The sequence below is a fragment of the Pelodiscus sinensis genome, chromosome 2, assembly GCF_052426305.1.
Source record: "Pelodiscus sinensis isolate ZL-2025 chromosome 2, ASM5242630v1, whole genome shotgun sequence".
In the NCBI taxonomy this organism is placed as follows: domain Eukaryota; kingdom Metazoa; phylum Chordata; order Testudines; family Trionychidae; genus Pelodiscus; species Pelodiscus sinensis.
In genome coordinates, this window is record NC_143053.1 from 153,566,761 (window position 1) to 153,588,985 (window position 22,225).

General features: G+C 39.4%; 1 protein-coding gene across 5 annotated transcripts in view; it reads left to right on the forward strand.

The window, feature by feature from the left end:
• TMEM245 (transmembrane protein 245) overlaps window positions 1-22,225 on the forward strand; it is a 158,158-nt gene that overhangs the window by 77,459 nt on the left and 58,474 nt on the right. For 4 of the 5 annotated variants that reach the window (XR_012901837.2, XM_075921638.2, XM_075921639.2 and 1 more), the window contains 2 exons: window positions 4,564-4,686; window positions 15,235-15,380. Coding sequence is in view for 3 of the 5 variants with exons in the window: in XM_075921638.2 (XP_075777753.1) it covers window positions 4,564-4,686; window positions 15,235-15,380 (269 nt within the window). In the remaining 2 variants the exon portion in view is untranslated. Of the gene's footprint in view, window positions 1-4,563; window positions 4,687-11,148; window positions 11,400-15,234; window positions 15,381-22,225 lie in introns of those variants that run through there. The other variant, XR_016348906.1, reaches the window with a different exon arrangement.

The window sequence follows — 22,225 nt, forward strand, 5'->3', positions numbered from 1 at the left end:
AGACAGTCGCTTCCCATTCTGTATGTATGAAACTGATTGTTCCTTCCGAAGTGGTGCACTTCGCATTTGTCTTTATTAAACTTCATCCTATTTACCTCAGACCATTTCTCCAATTTGTCCAGGTCATTTTGAATTATGCCCCTATCCTCCAGATTAGTCGCAACCCCTCCCAGTTTGGTATCATCTGCAAACTTAATAAGCGTACTTTCTATACCAATATCTAAATCGTTGATGAAGATATTGAACAGAGCTGGTCCCAAAACAAACCCCTGCGGAACCCCACTTGTTATGCCTTTCCAGCAGGATTGTGAACCGTTAATAACTACTCTCCGAGTACGGATATCCAGCCAGTTATGCACCCACCTTACAGCAGTCCCATCTAAGTTGTTTTTACCTAGTTTATTGATAAGAATATCATGTGAGACCGTATCAAACGCCTTACTAAAGTCTAGGTATACCTCATCCACCACTTCTCCCTTATCCACAAGACTCGTTATCCTATCAAAGAAAGCTATCAGATTGGTTTGACATGATTTGTTCTTTACAAATCCATGCTGGCTGTTCCCTATCACCTTGCCACTTTCCAAGTGTTCACAGATGATTTCCTTAATTACTTGCTCCATTATCTTCCCTGGCACAGAAGTTAAACTAACTGGTCTGTAGTTTCCTGGGTTGTTCTTATTTCCCTTTTTATAGCTGGGCACTATATTTGACCTTTTCCAGCCCTCTGGAATCTCTCCTGTCTCCCATGATTTTCCAAAGATGATAGCTAGAGGCTCAGATACCTCCTCTATCAGCTCCTTGAGTATTCTAAGATGCATTTCGTCAGCCCCTGGTGACTTGCAGGCATCTAACTTTTCTAGGTGATTTTTAACTTGTTCTTTTGTCAGCCGATGGTCAGGGCTCCCTATATCTGTCCCTTAAGACCGGCTGAAGTTCTTTTAAATTGTACTTGGTTCTGTTACAGCAACTGAAGGAGTCAGGTTAAAACTTAAACCGTTACAGGTTTATTAAAGAAGCTTATAAATCATATGGTTACAATGGCTATTGCTCTATTTCTTAACTACTAGCAAAATATAGATACTGCTAGCAAAATATAGATCTTAAAAATGGTTACAAAGAAGATAAAGATAGAAAAATAGAAATAATGGTACCAAGTAACAGCTTACTCTTTCTATGTGTACACTTAAGACAGAGGACCACATCCAGGTACAATTTTTACCCCCTTCTGTGCTTCTCGACTCCAGCATGTCAGGCCAGGGCCAGTCCCTCAATTCCTAGGAAAGACGAAAATACGAGGTGGGCGTCCCCATAGAACCTCGGGAGGTCAAACACCTAAGCCGACCAGCAGGTAGAGGGTAGAATGACACTCAAAGTGAGTGTGTGCTGGGCCCATCTTTTATACTCATGGGTTCACGTATTTCTCTTTCTTATCTGTCATGCCAAATGGGGCTGGTCTGTCTTTTGTGAGACCAGTTCTTACAAGGGAGTTGTGAACTTAATTTACACTTGTAAGAGAGATAACTAAATTGGAATTACTGGGGATTCTTTTCTCAGTGGGAAATTCCTCTTCCAGGGACTGTGTGTGTGTTCGAATCAACATAGGTGCCAGCCGGTGGCAGTCTCGCATATCCTGATCTCTCCTCATATCTATGTTTCAGCTTCTCAGGATCAGATGAGCCAGCATAGACTATGCTGATTTTAGTGCTCCTTCTCTGTCCTGTATGCTTCAGGAAGGCAAATAAGATGGATGTGGTGGAGGCGGGCTGTCTGGCCACATCTTTTTTTATTTTACCTTCTAAAATTACCCCCTTCCCACTAGCATTCACTATGTTAGGTGTTCCTTCAGACTTCTTGGTGAAGACGGAAACAAAGAAGTCATTGAGCATCTCTGCCATTTCCAAGTTTCCTATTACTGTTTCTCCCTCCTCACTGACCAGTGGGCCTACCCTCTTCTTGGTTTTCCTCTTGCTTCTAATATATTTATAAAAAGTATTCATGTTTCCCTTTATTCCGGTAGCTAGTTTGAGCTTATTCTGTGCCTTTGCCTTTCTAATCTTGCCCCTGCATTCCTGTGCTGTTTGCCTATATTCATCCTTCGTAATTTGTCCTACTTTCCATTTTTTATATGACTCCTTTTTTATTTTTAGATCATGCAAGATCTTGTGGTTAAGCCAATGTGGTCTTTTGCCATATTTTCTATCTTTCCGACACAGCAGAATAGCTTGCTTTTGGCCCTTTAACAATGTCCCTTTGAAAAACTGCCAACTCTCCTCAGTTGTTTTTCCCCTCAGTCTCGATTCCCATGGGACCTTACCTACCAGCTCTCTGAGCTTACCAGAATCCGCCTTCCTGAAATCCATTGTCTCTATTTTGCTGTTCTCCCTTCTACCCTTGCTTAGAATTGTGAATTCTGTGATTTCATGATCACTTTCATGCAAGCTGCCTTCCACTTTCAAATTCTCAACTAGTTCCTCCCTATTTGTTAGGATTAAATCTAGAACAGCTTCCCCCCGGTAGTTTTTTCAACCTTCTGAAATAAAAAGTTGTCTCCAATGCAGTCCAAGAACTTATTGGATAGTCTGTGCCCCGCAGTGTTATTTTCCCAACATATATCTGGATAGTTGAAGTCCCCCATCACCACCAAATCTTGGGCTTTGGATGATTTTGTTAGTTGTTTAAAAAAAGCCTCATCCACTTCTTCCACCTGGGTAGGTGGCCTGTAGTAGACTCCTAGCATGACATCATCTTTGGTTTTAATCCCTTTTAGCCTAACCCAGAGACTCTCAACACTTCTGTCTCCTATGTCCATCTCCACCTCACTCCAAGTGTGTTCATTTTTAATGTATAAGGCAACATCTCCTCCCTTTTTTCCCCTGTCTGCCCTTTCTGAGCAAGCTGTACCCTTCTATAGAAACATTCCAATCATGTGTATTATCCCACCAAGTTTCTGTGATGCCAACAATGTCATAATTGTACTTATTTATTAGCACTTCCAGTTGACAGTCTTCAGGATGATCCCAGCCACTACCTTGCACTTCTTGAGCATTTCATTTACTCCAGTGCCCTTCTTTATCTCTACTTCCTTTAATTTCCAGCATCCTTCCCCTCATTACATCTGACCTTATTGCAGGCAAAACAAAAGAATCATTGTCCAACAGCCAAAGACAACCAAAATGTTGCTATTTAATACAAGATACTTAATTTTGTTTTGCTAGAGAAGCTGCTGACATCAGCTTAAAATATATCCTAATTGCAGTGATGGACTAATGCCTCTGTCTAAAAATGTAAATCAACCTCCCACTTAACCTGCATTTAGTAATATAAAATTTAACTGGGTGTTTTTCTTGACTTGACCTGCTACTTTGTTGAATGGCTTCTGCGTCTTAACATTCTGCACTCTGACCTTGTATTTACCTCTGAGCATTGAAGTAATCTTGGAGTATAAATTCATTTGCACCCTTTACAATGGTAAGCTCAGTAGGTTTTCTTTAGCCTCTGTCATATCCTGTCTGTTATTATCTGAGCACTGCTCGTTCTTGCATTTGACAATTCTTACCTTGCTTACTGCAATTCTTCCTTTAGGGCCTCCCAAAAACTGTTACCTAAAATGTGAATATTAGTCTTTCAACATCATGTGGGTGCATGCATGCACACTGTACACATTGTTGTATCCTTACCAACTTCAGTATCCACTGAAAAACTGTTGTAGGAATTTTGAAAATGAGGACCTTTTGTCATAACTCTTCCTACTACTTCAGTTTATTTCCACTCAGTTTTACCTTTTGCAGTTCCAAGCTCCCTGTGCTATCCTTTTTTGGACATCACACCCTGAGAAAGCTTATTGTAACAATCTGAACTAAGTCTCTCTCACTTTTTTTTAAAACCATCTCACAACCAATCTCTTCCTTGTCACCTACAACTAGAAAGCATTGTCAGTTCCCCAAAATATCATTTGCTGATTTTATGAGCTTATGTACTCAGCTAATCTAATTTATTAATTTACCATTACACATCATAATTTCTATATTGTGTTAATTGTGTGAACAAATTAGACAATAAAATAGCCCAAATTAATATAAAACTTATTTTTTCTTCAGAGTTATAAATAACAGTATTTTATTTAAATTTTGCTTAAATAGTTTTAAATCTGCTAATAATGTTACTATAGCATGTTTCTTGTCTTAACTGGCATATCTGCTTTTGAGGAAAGGGTGAGATTTTTATCTCCCACAAAGTTCACTGCTTGTAATGAAAGTGGCAACAGAACTGCCTTCCCGGTAAGAATTGAAGTCTTCACATAATCTTGTGAATTGAAATCACGCTATTTTATTAGAATTGTCAAAATAATCCATTAAAACATATCTGACAAAAGGGCTTTTATGAAAAAATTGTTTTGTGAAAAATCTTAGCTTTTGATTTTTGACAAAAATCTGTCTTTTTAAATATATTCTTTGTAGCTGTGTTGTAGGGAGAAATCATTTTCTGGCCATGTTTATATTTCAGATAATTTTAGTCCAAGTAATGATTTCAGATATTTGACTTTTTTTATTTTCTTTCCAGATTCTGGAATCCTTGTGGATAGTGATGAGTCGTAATTTAAGCCTACTCTTTACCACAATAACAACATTAGTGACAATCCTCTTCTACAGTGGGACAGCCCTTCTCAATTTTGTGCTCTCACTGGTAAGTAACATGCAGTGGATGGTTTATACAACTTGTCTTACTTCCCTATAAGTTGATGTAGCTTTCAATTCATCTTTAGAACACAGAATGAAAGGTTTAAAGAACATATTTAGTATTGGTGAATTCTTGTTCACAGATTAAACTGGGTTTTTTTTAAAGTGCTTTTGTTTTGTATATCCGAGTAATGAATATTTATACAGAATAAAGGTTTTATAAGCATGAGGTTTTAGGATAACCATTTTGCCCATTCATAAATAATTCAAATAATCCTGTACTTATAAGTGCCTACATCATCAACTGCAGCTATGCATCCAGCCTGAAGAAGGATGGAGATAGTGGTGTATTTACCTGATCCTGGAACCAGTTCATTCTTTGGCACTATTTAAATATCTTGGAAGCTACTGACAATTACTTTATAGGTGTTGCTATTTCCCTAGGGACTGTTCTAGAAACTGGATCATTCTAGGGTATAGGAATGTTCTTCCCAAACATCACCTATTATGGGTGACCGAAGAAGAAAGTATAGTTTTACTTGCACGAAGGGTGTATCGAGAAGCTAATTAATCAAGCTTTCCAGCTGATTTGTGCCAGCAGAATGGTGCAAGGCAGGCAGAATAATCCAAAATTATTTATTTCAAATCATTATGTATTCTGCATATGCCTGAGTCCTACTGCCTATAAAGCTGTGTATTCTCATTGCCTAGAATCCACCTTCTGTACCAGTTTTATAGCAAAAGGAGTAATAAAAAGAACATCTCTCAAAAGTCCTTTAAATGTGATCTAAAATAGCTTTTAAAATTAATAAAAATGCCATGACATCTAAATCTGTTACCTTGGGACTTTCTGGGTTTAGCAACAATAACTGTACCCCTCTTTGCCACCATTCTCATTGGGGACATTGTTAGTTCCTCCTTTGTAGTTTTACAAATCTCCTATTTCTAGACCTGCAGAATCCTGAAAGATTAGACCTTAATCATATCATTGGCTTATAATATAACCTATCCTGAATTTAGACACAGAATAATTTGGGCAGAGGGGAGTGGGAATTCTACTGTTTGATGGAAAAGGAAGGAACATGTAATTGGTAAGGGTTTTTCTTAACACCTCCCTCCCCCCCCCCCCCCAAAAAAAACCAAAAAAAAAATCTGTCAAAACATGGTCAGGGAGTTAAAATAAGTCCTTGATTGGACAGGTGAGCAGAGTATGACACCTGAAGAAGTGGGTTGTACCCACGAGAGCTCATGATACCATCTACCTGTTCTGTTAATCTTTAAGGTGCTGCTAGGCCAGTGGTTCTCAAACTTTTTGGGCTCCAGAGTCCTTTACATGCGTAAAAATTTATGCGGAGCCCCAGCGGTCCACTGATTGTATGTGTTGTACCTATCAATGTTTCCAGTTTGTCAACTTTGTGGAGCCCCTGGAGATGTCTCACGGAGCCCTGGGGCTCTGCGTAGCAGTTTGAGAAACACTGTGCTAGGCTGTTTGTTTTTTTTTTCTGATACCAAGAACTGTACAAAGTATTTCTTTAGAAAGGGGGAAAAATCAAATGCTCAACTGCAAAATAGAGAATAACTGGTGAGGTGGGAATACTGCTTGTATGTAAAACATAAAAGGTAACTATCTTGGTCTACTCAATTTAGGTGGTGATAAAAGGTTTAGAAAATGTGACCTATGAAGAAAGGTTAACACAACTAAGTATGTTTGGTCTTCAGTTTTTTCTAAAGGAAAACTGATAAAACCCTGTCTGAAGACTGTTACAGAGAAATCTGTGACCAATTATTCTCCATGTCCACTAAAGGTAGGACAAAAAATTGGCTTTATGTAGCAAGGAATATTTAGTTCATATATTAGAAAAAAACTTTATAACTTTATGGGTAGTTATATGATGGATTAGTATTCCAAAAGGAGGTTGTGGAATCCCCATCACTGGATTCCACTACTGATGCTCTGTAGTTTCCTTAGGAAGTCAGTGGTGTCTCGAAAATAGCTAGGAGTGCTGGTACATGAGAGTTTGCAGAGAGTGTCAACAGGGCTGGATATTCCTGCTGTAAGGATACCAATGCCAAGCTAATCATTAATCTATCCAGCCCCACAGTATCATTTTAAATTAGTACATCTAACATAACTTGTATCCTCAGCCTGTAACCTTTCAGAATCCTTTTAGTCTTGTTGAAAATTTTTGACAGTTTCCACTTATTTTGCTTATAGTTCATTCTAAAATCTAGTATTGTCAGTTTTTCCATAGTACATCTCCAAAGGCATTTTCTCTAGGGTAAAATTATCTGGAATTGTAAGCAAAATTACTGATTACATAGTTACTGTTCCGTTGCATTCATTAAGAAAGCATTTACAATAAATTAATTTTTATTTTCCAACTTTTTTTTATTACAAGATGCTTTTTGGACTCGGGTATTAACACTAGTGCACATATTCAAATAATGCTCTTATACCTTTTACTAAAACCAAGCTTTTGTTTAAGTGTGTATCACTTTGTTTTTTGTGTAATGTGGCTTAACTTTTTTTTCTAAATCTGATGGTCACATCTGTGTGGAGAGGTTAGGAATGTTAAAGGTGATTGCTTTCTTTCCATTGCAGCTGTGTGTTGACAGCTGCTACTTTAAAATAACTTAATGGCTGGAACAGAGCCTGTGGCTTGTGATCACTGAGCTAGCTTGGGTCAAGGACTCTGGTCTGAGTGTGTGTTTTTTTTAATCTAAACAAACACTGACCTTGGAAGCATGATGGAAATCCTGCTGGTGTTTTTGTTATGTGTTTTAAAATATGTTTTGAATAATTGTAAGAAAATATAGGCTTACTGTTAGACTAACTTCAGCAGTTAATAGAAACAATGAGAAGAGGATGCAAGATCTTTTTCCATTTGTTTAGATAACTAAGACTGTATAACTTGAATCAACTCCAGTCATCTGAAGAAGTGGGCTGTGCCCACGAAAGCTCATGATACCATCTATATGTTTCGTTAGTCTATAAAGTGCTACCAGACCATTTGTTGTTTTTTTAATCAAATGCTAATTCAGGGCATTTGTGGTGGCCCACAATAACACTTGGGTAAAAAATAAGAGTGGGCCGTGAAGATTTCTTAGCTGAATTGCTACCCTAAGTTACCAAAAAAAATTTCTTACATCTATTAATAGTTTTGCTGTTCTGCAATTGTCCCTTACTTCAACCAGGGGAGAGAAAGCATCAAAAATAAATATTGTGTATACAAATATTTACATTTCTTCCTGGGTCTAATATTTCATCCCTGGTGAAACACTGAAAGTGGTGTTTGTTGTCTAGTGAGATTATATTAGAAATAAAAATATTTGAAGATGAAGTGAGCCTGATGAACAGGTCTTCAAGACCACATCTTTACCCCATTCCTGAATTTCTACCTTTTTTTTTTTTTTTTTTTTTTTTTTAAAGAAGGGTGTGGGTGGGAAGGAGGTATTTTTGATCCTCTTCTATCTTCTTTGCTTTCATTTATGAATCATTTACAAACATTCTTACCGAAAAAGGAGAACACGCTGTACCATAAAAACTTATGTCAAATGTTTAAATTAAATGTAAACATTAAGTTCTCCTAATGGTAAACCATATAGTAAAAAAAAACTTATTTAAAATTATTTATGGTTATAAAAGAGGAAAAAAGGATATCCTTAGGTTAAGCAGTAAATCTGTCTACTGAGCCTGGTATACAGGGATCCAAACAGTTCACTGGGACAGTTATTAAAATCAACATATTAGTTGTCATTCTCAGAGCTCTGGAGAGCTGGATTTGTTGAATTTAAATTCTTTCCTAGCAAAATATCAGCTGAACTACCATCCAGAGGATGATTTTTCTTTTAAAAGAGCATACATTATTTCCAGAAAAATTCTTGGTCTTTCCACTTATCTCTTCGTGTGGTGCTTTTCTAATGTAATAGGTTTGAGAAGTGCAGTATATTAAGGCATTAGTAAGTGATAACTATTATAGATTTTGCATCTTTCAAGATTCACTCCCTATCATGTATATCAGACGGTATCAGTAATCCTTCATAAGTTCCTCTTCCTTGAGCTTGTATGAGGGGTCCTTACAACTTGTTTCCACATATACTAGATTGTATGAATATCTAGTTTGTGAATATTAGCTGTAATCTTTTTCTATAACCTCTGAGGCTCAGAATCTGTATTCTGAATTCAGTGGATGTGTTAAATCCTGACTTGGTTCTCTGAAGTTTCCAGTTTTCCCTTTTATTAAAATTGTTTTAGTAACAAATTCAGTATGTTCTAGCCTCTACTTCTTTTCTTTGAAAACACTTGAAATTAAAAGGTTGACAGTTTTTCAGAAACTCACTATTTTCTAGCAAGAAAACATTTTTGTAGAGATTTCATCTTATCTGCAGCACCAAGATAATGTTGTCTTAAAATATTCAGACTATCCTTTCAATTCAGCCAGTAGTTAGGAGAGGAACATTTTGCCAAATGCACTATGCTGCTACTCCTGGATTGAAAAAGCCTGAGACTTGTTTTCCACTTATTTCCTCCTATTTTCTGCTTACATCTACAAAAAGTACAATAGATGCTTGTGTGTGATTCGATTTTTTTTTTAAAGTCTCTGGAGTTGCTTTTTTCTCTGGGTGCTAAGTTCTGTATCCCCCACCACTTCCTCCTTTAAAAAAAATGGATGCCATCAAGGTGTAACTCAAGGACTCGGGATACAACAGGCCTAGGGCACCAGATTGCATAGGGATACAACGATGCCCTAAGTTCATCATCAAAGAATGTCAGGAAAGGTCTCCACTAAAAGCCTGTGTGTCAGGGGTTGTCATAATCACTGTGTGATGTGTGTGTGGATAATACTAGCAGACTTACCCAGAGTTGCCCAGGTCCTTCAGGGCAGGGGCCTGGTGATTTGGGGTTCAGGACTCAGGGCAGGGCCTTGGGGATGCGAGGAGGCAGTGAAGAAGACTGGGGGCAGAGGAGGGTGCAGGACTTCAGGTTGGGAGTAAGGAGGGGTTCAGGGTGGGAGGTTCCATCTGGCACGGGCCTTTTCTCTTCCTTCCCCCAATCCTCCTAGCTGCTAGGGGTGCTTTTCTCTTCTTCTCCTACCCCCTGGCTGCCAAAGGTTCTTCTTTTTCTCCCCCCCCCCCACCCCCCTATAGTGCTGCGGCCAAGGGCCGCGGGGTGGGGGGGGGGGAGAGAAGGGCTTGGGGTGAGGGGCTACTTAATCGGTGTGCTCACAGGCAAGATGGCAGAGCCCCAACCTTGCTGACCACTCCCTTGGTAGCATAGCTGCCCCCAGTAGTCACTCTGAACATCCTGCTCTGAACTCCTTGGTTGTGAAAGCCTCTTACCAAAGGAACAAGCAGCAACATTATCACTCTACTCCTTCAGACAGGGACAATAAAAGGCTAGACCTCTTGGTCTGGAAAGTATATGCTGCTTCTACACTCCAATTTAGTGGCCCTCCTTAGTAAATACAAACACTAATTATTCCAAATTCAATGACTTAATGATTAACATTCCTGAGGCAAAAAAACAGCTTAAAGCGGTACTAAAAGAGTCATACAATTTCACACATCTCTCTATATGCTTCTTTTAATGCCACTGACACAGCAGTAAGATCCATAGCTACAACAGAATTCATGAGGTGATCATCGTGATTCAACTTTTGACTTCCCACGTGAGATACAGTCCATGGTGGAGGATCTCCCATTTGATGGAGAGAAACTCTTCACCATAAACACCAGTGAGGTCCTCCATGCTATGAAGGACTCCAGGGCCATACTTTGATCCTTCGGAGTCCACACATCAGCACTTAGACATAGATAGTATAGATATCAGCCATCCCCACGCCATGGTATCCTGCATACATACTCACAACAACCACAAAGATCACATGACCAGCATCAATGCCAGCAAAACAGAAAGATGTCTCAACGTCAGTGTCTATCCTCAGACACTGCGCCTCAGTCCCCTCAAATTTAAGAAACAGATTTGAGGAATTAGTCAAGAGTTTGGAAAACGGCTCTCAGTCTCCAGCTCCATTGCTCTCTCCTAAATTATTCAATTATGATGTCCTTGCATTCTGTGGAAATTGACAAGCCATAACCTCAGATAAATGGATGTTGCAGACAGTAGAATTAAGCTACACCATCTCCTTCACCCCCCAACTTGTCCCTCTTCAGGGACCACTCTCACAACCTGTCCAACTGAGAGCCACAGAACCCGTTCTGACCCAATACAAAGGGTTCTAGTCTTATTAGTTTCACTTAGAAAAGAAGAGTGGGGGATGGTGCCCAATTCTTGACCTCAGAGCTCCCCAACAAATATGTGAAAAAGCTGAAGTTTAAAATGGTGACCCTCACACCAATTATCTCAGAGCTGGACAAGGAGGTTGGTTTTCATCCCTCCATCTTTCAGACATTTGTTTTCATGTTTCCATACAACTAGCTCATAAACATTTTCTCTGATTTATCCTAGGTCCCAATCACTATCAGTACAAGGTCTTACCTTTTGGCCTCTACTGTACCAAGTCTTTTTTCCAAAATCCTGGTGGTAGTGATTTTGCGTCTCAAAGAAGCACATCATTATTTTTCCTTATCTGGATGATGACCTCCTGAAGACACAATCCATGAAGGGACTCTCAATGAAATACTTTCATCATCATCTGATGCTTCCACTCTCTCAGCCTACAAATAAAACAAAATCAACTTTCACTCCCAACACAAAAGGTACATTTAATAGGAGCTGAACTCAATGCAACAACTGTGACTGTTTCTCTGCCACGCAACAGATTCAGAAACGATGAAGTGCAGTTCCCAGGTTACGGTCCACTATTGTCTCCCAACTATTCAGACACACAGCCACCTGTAATGTGGTTGTCCCGAATGCACACATCTCTGTGCAGTGCTTACTGGAATGGCTTAGTACAGTTTACAGGCCGAACATACGCATTCACCAAGGTCCTTTCCACCTCCACCCAAACCCATCATCGGTCAAACAGTTTCTCACATGGACACATGTTTGCAACCTTTGGTCAATGATCCTGTTCACATGACAAGATCCCTCTGTGACTATCATCACAGATGCCTCCCTTACTGGATGGGGAGTATACCTGCAGGACCATATCACTCAGGGTCTATAGTCCACCGCAGAAAAAGCACTACATACATATACATACTGAGCTCCAGGCAGTTCCATACATTGGCAGCCAATTTCCTCCTTTCATCAGCAACAAGCATGTCAGAGTCTACACTGGCAACTATTTTATATAAATAGACAAGAGAGTGCTTGATCCCACACCCTCTGCACAGATTCCATGACATTCTGGAACTGGTACCTCCAGCACAGAATAACAATATCTGCCTTTCACCTTCCAGATGTTCTCAATGCTACTGCAGACACACACAGCAGAGCTCTTCCTTGAGGACATGAATGAGAGATAAGCACTGCTATTATCAACCCAATCTTCAATCTGTAAATCACCCCAGGATCAATCTTTTTGCCACTCACAGCAACAAGAAGTGCCAGACTTCTGCTCCAGAGCTGGAAAGGGCGAACAATTTTTGGGAGATGCACTCTAATAAAATGGGATTATGGTCTCTTTTATGCCTTTCCACCAATATCCCCACTCTGCTGAGTAGTACAAAAAATACAGAGGGACGGAGCCACAGTTATTCTCATAGCCTCTTCATGGCCCAGACGACCCTTTTGTACTCTTTCTTTAGCAGGATGTCTGCCTTTGCACCAATCACTCTTCCACCCAATCACAATCTTCTATCATGTCCAGGAACCCAGGCACAATACCCTTGCCAAAATTTGTATTTCTATACTAGTATTTATATATAGTTCTCTTTAGCATTGTTTAAGACTAGTTCAGTAGTTTGTATGTTTGTTTTATAAATTTTAGTTGAATTTTCTCTCTTCACCCAGTATTGGGGCTTCAGCTTCATGGCCGAAGGAAAATCTCCTGGGTTTAAGTATGTCTTGCTTCCCCTGTATGATGGATGCAGAGTTTATTTCTTCTCTGAGGAACACATCACCCAGAAATTTGTTTTCAAAACCAATTTTAAAATCACAAGATATTCAATTAAAGCTCTTCACCCTAGATATGCCTAAGGCCTGCCTACAATCCTGGAGAGCAAGCTCCTTCTGGGTCCAAGCAGTGTTCTGCAAAACGTGTTTCAGCAGTAACTGCTTGTGTTAGCTTCCAGGGCTGCTACCTAATCAAAGCCTTCTACTGTTGTCCTCCCCCCGCCCTCTCCCTCCCATCCAGAAAGGAGAAGAGTTCAGCATTTTTCATCCAAAGAGCGTAGATGACAATTTACATGAAAGACATCTCCCCTTTCAACCAGGAAAAAAAGGACAACTGAAGGCTTTATCAAGCATTTTTCTGGTGTCTGCAGAAACATGAAGTTTATACCTGTGCTGCTGATGAAGTCATTCTATCTCTGGCTTGTGTGTAGAGACTTAAGTATCACCCCATGGGTTTTCTCTAGTGCGGATTGGCCCATTGGTTCTGGTACCAATCACTTTGGCACCACTCAATCTGGTATTAACTATATCTTGTTTCCTCTTAGCACATATGCCATCAGAGCCAAGATTTACAGTGTCAGAGGGGTTGGTTATATTGGTCTTATCTTAATAATCTTTGCTTTCTGTTAAGATTACTGAGCTGCTAATGCAATTACTGAGCTGCTGGCCTGGTGCAGCATCTCTCCAGCTGTATCCCTCATAATACCTTCGTTTTAAATAAAATCCTCACTGCTTATGTCCAAATAGACCAGGTGTGGGGAACCTTTTTTGTGTTGAGCACCTCTGACCCACAGAAAAATCAATTGGGGGCTACACACAAATGAGAAGCGCAAATAAAATAAAACAACCCCCCTCACTGATTTGGCCCCTAATTAAGAAGGAGAAAGACACTCACCACATTCCTCTCACACACCAGAGCCTGTGCAGGGGAGGGCGGATTAGTAGATTTTGTGTGCTCCAGTTCCACAGGGGGATAATGGAGGACTGGAGCACCAGCTCAGGCTCCCCAAAGCTGGGAGGAGCCCCAAGTCTTGGGGCCAGATGTGTGTGCCCTTCTCTCTCCCCCTCCCTTGCCTGGATCCAGCCCCCCGGACCTTAGGTTCCCCACCTCTGAAATAGACCAATTGTCTTCATTTAACTCAATATTCCTCTGGGTTTATCGGCAATTCAACTTAGTGCAAATAGGAACGGCTCTTTTTTTTTTAGCAGTATTCTCTCAAACCAAGGCTGATTTTGATCCTCTAATCAGTGACACAGGCTGACTGTTTTGTTACTGTTTTAAGTAGAATTGAATTTACACACTTTCTGCAGAACAACAGTGAATAAAATTGGTTCAACTCATTTTTACTGCAGAACAGGAAAATACAAGTGCCATTTGTCAGAAAGAGACCTACAATTCAGTTGGGGAATATGGACATTTTCAACACAGATTAAAAAAGTCAGCAGTAAAACCCCTGGACAGAAAGTAACTCAGTGAACAGCAGGAGTAGAAATGATTTGCAGTGTACAGAGCTGTCTCGCACACAATTAAAGTATACTAATATATAGGGCTAGGTTATATATTTTAGTACAGAATCTTCTCGCCAGTCCCTTTTCTTACTGCCTCAATTATGACTTAGAAGTTTAATTTTTACACAGTGATTTCTTAATTTAAAAATTCAACTAAGTGCTCTATAAAATGCAAAGATTAGCTTATCTGGTTATCTTCAGTGTCCTCTCTCTCTCTTCTTTTGTTGATCCACAATTGAAATTAATAGAGCTATATGTTACTGCTTCTTTGGTGGTTAAAGTGATTCTGAAATTTTTCAGAATATTGTGGCAGAGTTCTGGCTGTGCCTGAGTGACCTGTGCTTCTGGCAGATAGTGTTCAGCCGGAATAGCCTCTTCTTTTTCTAAAGGGAAGATCCACAGCCTACTGAGCCACACTCATCACAGGATAGTCCATAACATGGGGTGAAACTCTGTAGTCCTGGTCCTCCCTACTCAGGGACAGTCTCTGTAGTGGCATGGAAAGGGTTGGGGAGAAGCCAGGGCCACCCACTACTCCAAGTTCTGGCCCAGGAACTGTAAGGCTGTGGCAACAGTCAGGGCTGTTTTTTGGGTTTCTTTTTTAAGCCAAGACAACTGTTGCTTTTTCAAAGAGAAGGTTTACTTTCAGATGTGTCCTCTGTATGACTTGCCATGCATTTCTCGAAGTCTGTGTGTCTAGTAGCATTTTTTGTGTTCCCCAATTATATTAAATCATCTGAAATATATTTGTATGCTATTGCAGGCAGCCCCTGACTTGCAACGCAATTGGTTCTTGGGGAAGTGTCGCAAGTTGGGGGCGTTATAACTCGAATCAGCATTTACAGTAGGCGCTGTGTACTGTCACAGATGCAGGCTGAGGATGTAAGTCGGGGGTTTTGGCCCTTTCCACACTTATAAAAGTGGTCGTAAGTGCAGGGGGTTGCAACTCGGGCTGTCATAATGTGGGGGTTTCCTGTATCAGCATGTTTAATTATTTTTTTTAAATTGTGATTTGTTTTACAGGTGATTTTCCTGACCACGCTGTTTTATCTGTTAAGTTCCAGTGATGAGTATTATAAACCAGTGAAGTGGGTGATTAGCTTGACACCTTTGTCACAGCCAGGCCCATCATCAAATATAGTTGGCCAGTCTGTAGAAGAAGCCATAAGGTATGATGTTGTTGCTTTCCCACTAGGTGTGAAAAACAGTTGTTCTGTGAGTGAAATATTTTTGTTGTATGAATATTGAATAATTTTAGTTTCATTTAATTTTAACTGGTCATGCTAAGGGTGTACAGTTGTGGTTGCTCATATTTCAAGGACTTAATATATGTTAACAGACCACTGTTTCCCTATTGGGATGAGGCAGAGAAGTAAATCTTGATCCAGATTGTTCCATACTAAACATGCCATCTCTGTTCTGCCTGCCATAAATTATTGGAACTTTTTTGAAAAATACATTTTACTGAGACATCTTATGATACAGCTATTTTTATGTACTGTTACTTATTTTGTAATAATTAACTAAAGATGTTCCTACATATTCTTTCACTTTAGCAACTTACAAACATAGATGTGGTTGAACGATACTTGACTTTTTACTTTTTGTCCCATGATATGAGAGGATAGGGGAGCTGTAATGGCAGAGGCTATCATCTTTGATTGATTTGTGTGCATCTCATTGGGTTACTAAGTAGAGGTGCACTAAATAAACTCATCCTGCTTCTGTACTTCAGTGCCCAGTCAGTTTCTCCCATATTGTCTATCCATGACCCTGTACATTTTATATAATGTAGACCTGAATGTTGTGAGCTAGGGTTTATGGCTCGCCACTGGCCATATTTGACCAGAAGATACTTAATTGTTATCCCAAACCAGGCTACAGAGAGAGAATCCAGAGGGTTCTATCCTAGAAGACTTAAATAGAGGACAGTAACTATTCCTTAAAACCTTTATTGAAATAAGTAGAAGAGTAACAAACATCAAAAAGCATATAGTTGTTAAAACATAATACACTTCAAGAACTCCCTCTGGTAACATTACTAAATTAGAGAATTGCTTAATTCAGCATACTTAGACCCCTTCCTGAAAACCTGGGGTTAGGTGATAGAGGATCAATCTTTCCCCTGACATACCATTGAAGTTGAAAGTGTAGGCAGGTACAGTGGAGATCAGAAGCTAAGCTAATAGTTGATCAATGTGCATGAGCAGTGTAGAAGTAGTAGTGCAGGAGAATGAACCAGAGCACCCACAAAGCTCACTAAACCAAGCAACATGGATATTTATAGGATCTTGGCATTACTTTATCCTGACCCAATCTACCATGATGATCTTTTATTTCTACATCCTAAGAATTTATGGGTACACGTATCCTATAGGTTAGCAGTACTGCCAATATAGTGCTGTAGCAAAGCTACTGCTTACTTTTTTTTTCTGTGAATACTTTAATTCACATGTCCCTGAGGCTGTAGCTAGGTTGGCAGAAAGGTCAATGGAAGAATATAACCACCTTTACATAGAGGGTTTGGTTGACCTAACTGTGGTGTTGTGGGCATGAAGCTTTCCACAGCCCTTAGCTATGACACTCTAATTTTTAACTATATACTAGGCATAACGTGGAATTTTGATGCCATTCTCAGAGTAGTTATTAATGGTTCACAGTCATGCTGGAAGGGCATAACAAGTTGGCTTCTGCAGGGGTCAGTTTTGGAACCTGTTCTGTTATCTATCTTAATCAATGATTTAGATATTGGCATAGAGAGTACACTGAGAAAGTTTGCAGATGATCTGGAGCTGGGAGGGGTTGAACTGCTTTGGAGGGATCTGACAAAGTGGGTCTTTGCCCACGAAAGCTTATGCTCCTACACTTCAGTTAGTCTATAAAGTACCACAGTACTCCTCGCCGCTTTTGCAGATTCAGACTAACACGGCTACCCCTCTGATATTTGGAGGGATAGGTTCATAATTCAAAAGGATCAGGACAAACTGGAGAAATGATCTGAGGTAAATAAGATGAAGTTTAATAAGAACAAATGCAAAGTACTCCACATAGGAAGGAACAATCAGTTTTACGTATACGATGTGAGAAGTGACTACCTAGGAAGGAGTACTGCAGACAGGGATCATGGGGTCATAATAGACCACAGGGTAAATATGAGTCAGCAGTATAACACTGTTACAAAAGAAGCAAACATGATTCTGGGATGCATTAACAGGAGTGTTGTGAGCAAAACCCTTCTTCTACTCTATTCTGCACTGATTAGGCCTCAATTGGAGTATTGTGTACAGTTCAGGGTGCCACATTGCAGGAAAGATGTGGAGAAATTGGAGACAGTCCAGAGAAGTGCAACAAAAATGGCTAAAGGTCTAGAAAACATGACCCATGAGGGAAGGCAGAAATAACTGGGTTTGTTTAGCTTCGAAAAGAGAAGACTGAGAGGGGACATAAGTTTTCAAGTATCTAAAAGGGTGTTACAAGAAGGAGGGAGAAAAACTGTTCTCCTTGGCCTCTGAGGATAGGGCAAGAAGCAATGAGCTTAAACTGCAGCAAGGGAGGTTTAGGTTGGACATTAGGAAAAAATTTCCTTACTGTCAGGGTAGTTAAACACTCGAATAAGTTGCTTAGGGAGGTTGTGGAATCTCCATCTCTGAAGATATTTAAGAGCAGGTTAGATAGACATCTATCAGGGATGGTCCAACGGAACTGAGTCCTGCTATGAGGGCAGGGGACTGCACTCGATGACTTCTTGAGGTCCCTTCTAGTTCTAGTATTCTATGTTTTAAGAATTACTTTGGGGAAGTTTAATGGCCAGATCAGATTTGATGATCACACTGGTCCCTTGTGGTATATTAGCTGCAGCCTTGAGGGTGGAATAAATACAATTGATTATGATGAGTGGCAGAAAAGAGAATGAAAGGACTTGTAGTGGTGATCCAGTTGTCATAAAGCAGCTTTTGTTGAACTTAATGACCAGTTTCTTGAGGACTAATGATGCTGACTTATCTTGAATTATTATTCCTAGCATGGTTGGATGCTTATTGCTTTATATGTCGGATGGTTCATTGTTTGCCAAAAGTCATGCCATTTGGAAAATAATTGAGTTTGTCAGTTCATCAGTTTGTCAGTTCATCAGTCTGTCTGGGAAAATTGCTTGCTTGTTACAATGTAGTAAGTATCTTTTAAAAAATCTGTTGTTAATCTCAAAGGAAAGTAGTAAGCTAAAAACGGTGTGTGCATCTGATATGTTTTTATATTAAATCTATAGATGCATTTTTGTCATAGTAATATTATGAATAATTCACAGCACAATTTTGGCAAGAAATAGATAATTTCACAATATGATAATGGGAACCTTGTGGACCCTGCTGCTGCATGTTAACAGTTGGTTAGTTTACTTTCATCTAGTCCTCTTTGAAATTGTAATTAGATCAGAGCAAACTAGCAAATTGCTAATGCATGGCAGCTGATCAAAGCAGACTAACAAACTGTTAAAGCACATAAATGGCAGTACATGAATGGCAGAATTCACAGGTTCTGTGACAGTGGTGACCTCCATGCTATAATTATATATCTAACTTAAATCACATGGTGATGAATAGTAGTCTGGGATGTACAGTAATGGGATCAAGCTACTCTGATGGTATGAATTATAACATTATAATGGCACTTCTCTAGTTCCTTTCATCTTAGGCTCTCATACCATTTTATAACCATTAATTGAGCCCAAAACATCTATCTGCACCAACCTCTTCCAAGTGACCTAAAGAGATTAGTTATGGGGGCTACCCAAAATGGAGCTTGTAACCTTTCCTAATGTATCATGAATCCATAATTTTCACTCTTGGTCATGGGCAGCAGGTGAACTCCTGGCTTGCTGAGGCAAGCTATGGTTAGCCCCTCAGCCCTGCCCCTTCTGTCTGAGTTCCCATCCCTTCAGCACAAAATAAGTCTCAACACTTTTTAACATCCCTATCCTAAACTTAACTTGAATTATTATGAAAGAACTATTCCAGTTAACTGGATTGTTTGGCAATCCAAGGGTGCAATGAATAATACTTCAGTAGTGAAGCATATTTTTAAAAATTCAGTGAGACTCAGTAGTGAAAGATAGGGCAGTTAATTTCCCATGAAATAGCATGTTTGGAAAACTTAAATGATTCTTCTGGATTGTTGCATACTAGAACTAACCATTGGTACTACAATAACTGATTCAATGAACGGAGTTATTTATCATTAATAATGGTGACTGGAATTTCCATCGATTAGGTAAGACCAAGGGGACTAATCTTGAATTGTTTGAAGAAATAAACCAAGATTTGCCATATGTCTTGACACTGAAGCTGTATGTGCTTATATATTATAATTAATCCAACTAATTAGAATATAATCAGTTCTACATCTGTACACTAGTTGCTTATTTCTTTAATTCATTCACAAGAGGGCCAAGTAAATTGAAAATTAGTGTTGATTTGGTATTCTGTATTTAAATTGATAGTATTGTTAAAAGAAATTGGTGAATTTTGGTTGTTTAAGAAGCTTGTCCTAACTCGTTCAAAGTAATCATCTGTACTGAGTTCTTCTGTGCATATGGGATAGGAATCAAAATTATAATTAAAATATTGTTTTGAGCTAACTCAGTCATTTTTTAGTTAGTGCTTTGCACTGCCACTTAGGACTTATTCTCTGGGCCAGAAGGTCTTGGGGGTGTTGCATGGGTAAATGCTTCACTGTTAGGAGAGAACATACCTTCTATTGTTCCATACAGATCTTTATATGGCCTAGCTAGCAGCAGTGTGGTGCATATTAGAAAAAGAAACCTATATTGTTTGTTGGCCAAAGATTTAGATGACAGTTTTGAAATAATTGAAATATTTGAGATTTTCACTCAGATCTAACAAGAAAACTTGTTTCAGATATGAACCCACATCAGGGGAGGGCAAGACAGCCTATCCAGGCCAGATCTGGCTCACTAAGCCGGTTGATCTGGCCTCTGTGCCGCCCACAGGCCAGTCAAGACCTGGGAGTGCAAGAGTGTGCGCAATCTCCTCTCCCCGGCCAGGGCGTGCAGCACCAGAGGGAACCACCAGCTATTCAAAACAGCTGGTGGCTCTCTCTAGGGTTCCATGTACCCCTGGTAGGGCAGGGAGTGTGAGACAAAGACTTCATGTGCTCCCTGCCCCCAGGTTAGTCAAGGTCTGTGGGTGGGGGAGCATGCAAAGTCTCCTGGCCCAGCTCCTTTTACCCAAGGCCCCACCCCTTCTGGGACAGGCCGCAATCACTTCTGAAATGAAGTGTTCCCCCCTCTCAGATTATTGGCCACCCCTGATTCACATTATTAGATTTTACAGGACTATTATTTTGGTATTTATTAGCCATTAATACTTCAGTAAGTGGAAAAAAACTCAGAATATAATTGTTTTTAAATAAAGCAGTTAATTGCTTTTCCAGGGCACTAGAGGCTTTTGATTCAGGTTTTTAATTCCCTTGTATGGAGTTAGTTCCTAATACTAAGCTACTTCACTATGCCTTTGACTATTACCATCTTGATACATGTATCCCTAAAAGTAGAGGGTTGGTGTTTGTCTCCTCATTTCTGATTGGATGAAGTGGCATTTTTCAAGTTCATGGATCTTTATAGTAGCAGCATGCACACCTTTGCCTGAACCATTTTCCTTTCCCTTGGCAGCATGTCGTTCTCTTCCTGAATGCACCATACCCTTCTTCCCTGAAGCTCCCATTCTGCTTGCTCTGGTGGAGATATTGCACATTACTAAGTTGCATGTTGTCACGGCCTCAGTGCAATTTAGTGTGTGCGATATTTTCACATGAGTGCATGCACACGGGTATGGCTGTGGCTTTGGTGGGGGCAAACTAGTGTTGTAAAAGTTGTAAGGCCAGTTCAGTGTTTTGACTAGTTTCTTAAACATACTTAACAAAAGTTCAAGTTTTATAAAATCACGAAAATGATCTCCATTTGAGAAATGCTACCAATATTTTCTTTATCCAGTTAGAATACACTTCAAAATCGTCAGATTCATAATTGGTTATAGGAAATTCTCCTAAATGATCAGAGTTTTTCCTAAAAAGCAAATGGAAAAATTGAGAACATTCTCCTGACAGAGAGGATGAACCAAAGTTGCCTAAAAATGAAATGGGGATGTTGTGGAGAGCTATAGTGCCTTGATTAAACAATCAAGTTTCTATTATTTCTTGCAAACTTGTATTTAATAACTTAAAAAGATACTATGAGCTGTGTTGTGCAAAAGTCTCATTAATCGCCTAAATGTATCCATGCCATTGGTCTCAGAATAGTCAAATAATGGAGAAAATTAGATGGTGATATAGTTCCCAGAGAAAACAATTCTCTTCCAGCATATGACGGGTAAAAGTAGATAATGTGCTCAGGAAAGCTAAAATGTGTGAATTTGACTGTAGTATTAACGATATATCTTTTTAATTTAGTGAGGTTTTTAGGAAGCAAATGTTAACCAAGTCTTCAAAGAAATCTGCATGCACTGTACATCCTTTCAATACAAGAAGAGTCTCTTACAGAGACTTACTTTTCTTATAAATAGCATTACATTTTAACAATTTATAGTTCCTGTATCTATCTGCATAGTGTTCATTTGATTTCAGTGGGTATAATGTATGAATAGTGTGGAGGCAAAAGGTTATGTATCAGGACAGAATCTACCTTTTGAACCATATTTCTATGCTTTGGCCTTTCTGATTGACATTCAAAGTAATTACTGATGTTTCAGATTGTGTGCAGAATGAGGCAAACAATAGCTCTGAGGAAAGGGTCATCTACCTGAGAAAACCTAATGATGATAATTTAAATGTCAATAATTACTTTTGGCTAATTACTGCCAGTAATTTTAATACAAATAACCAGTTAACTTGCTTATTTCACAAGTTAAAATAGCTTCCCTTATCTTCCTGTGTTTGAGAATACTAAATTTACCCCCACTTTATTTTAAAACTCCAGTTTTCCCTGAATATTTCCAATAGATGG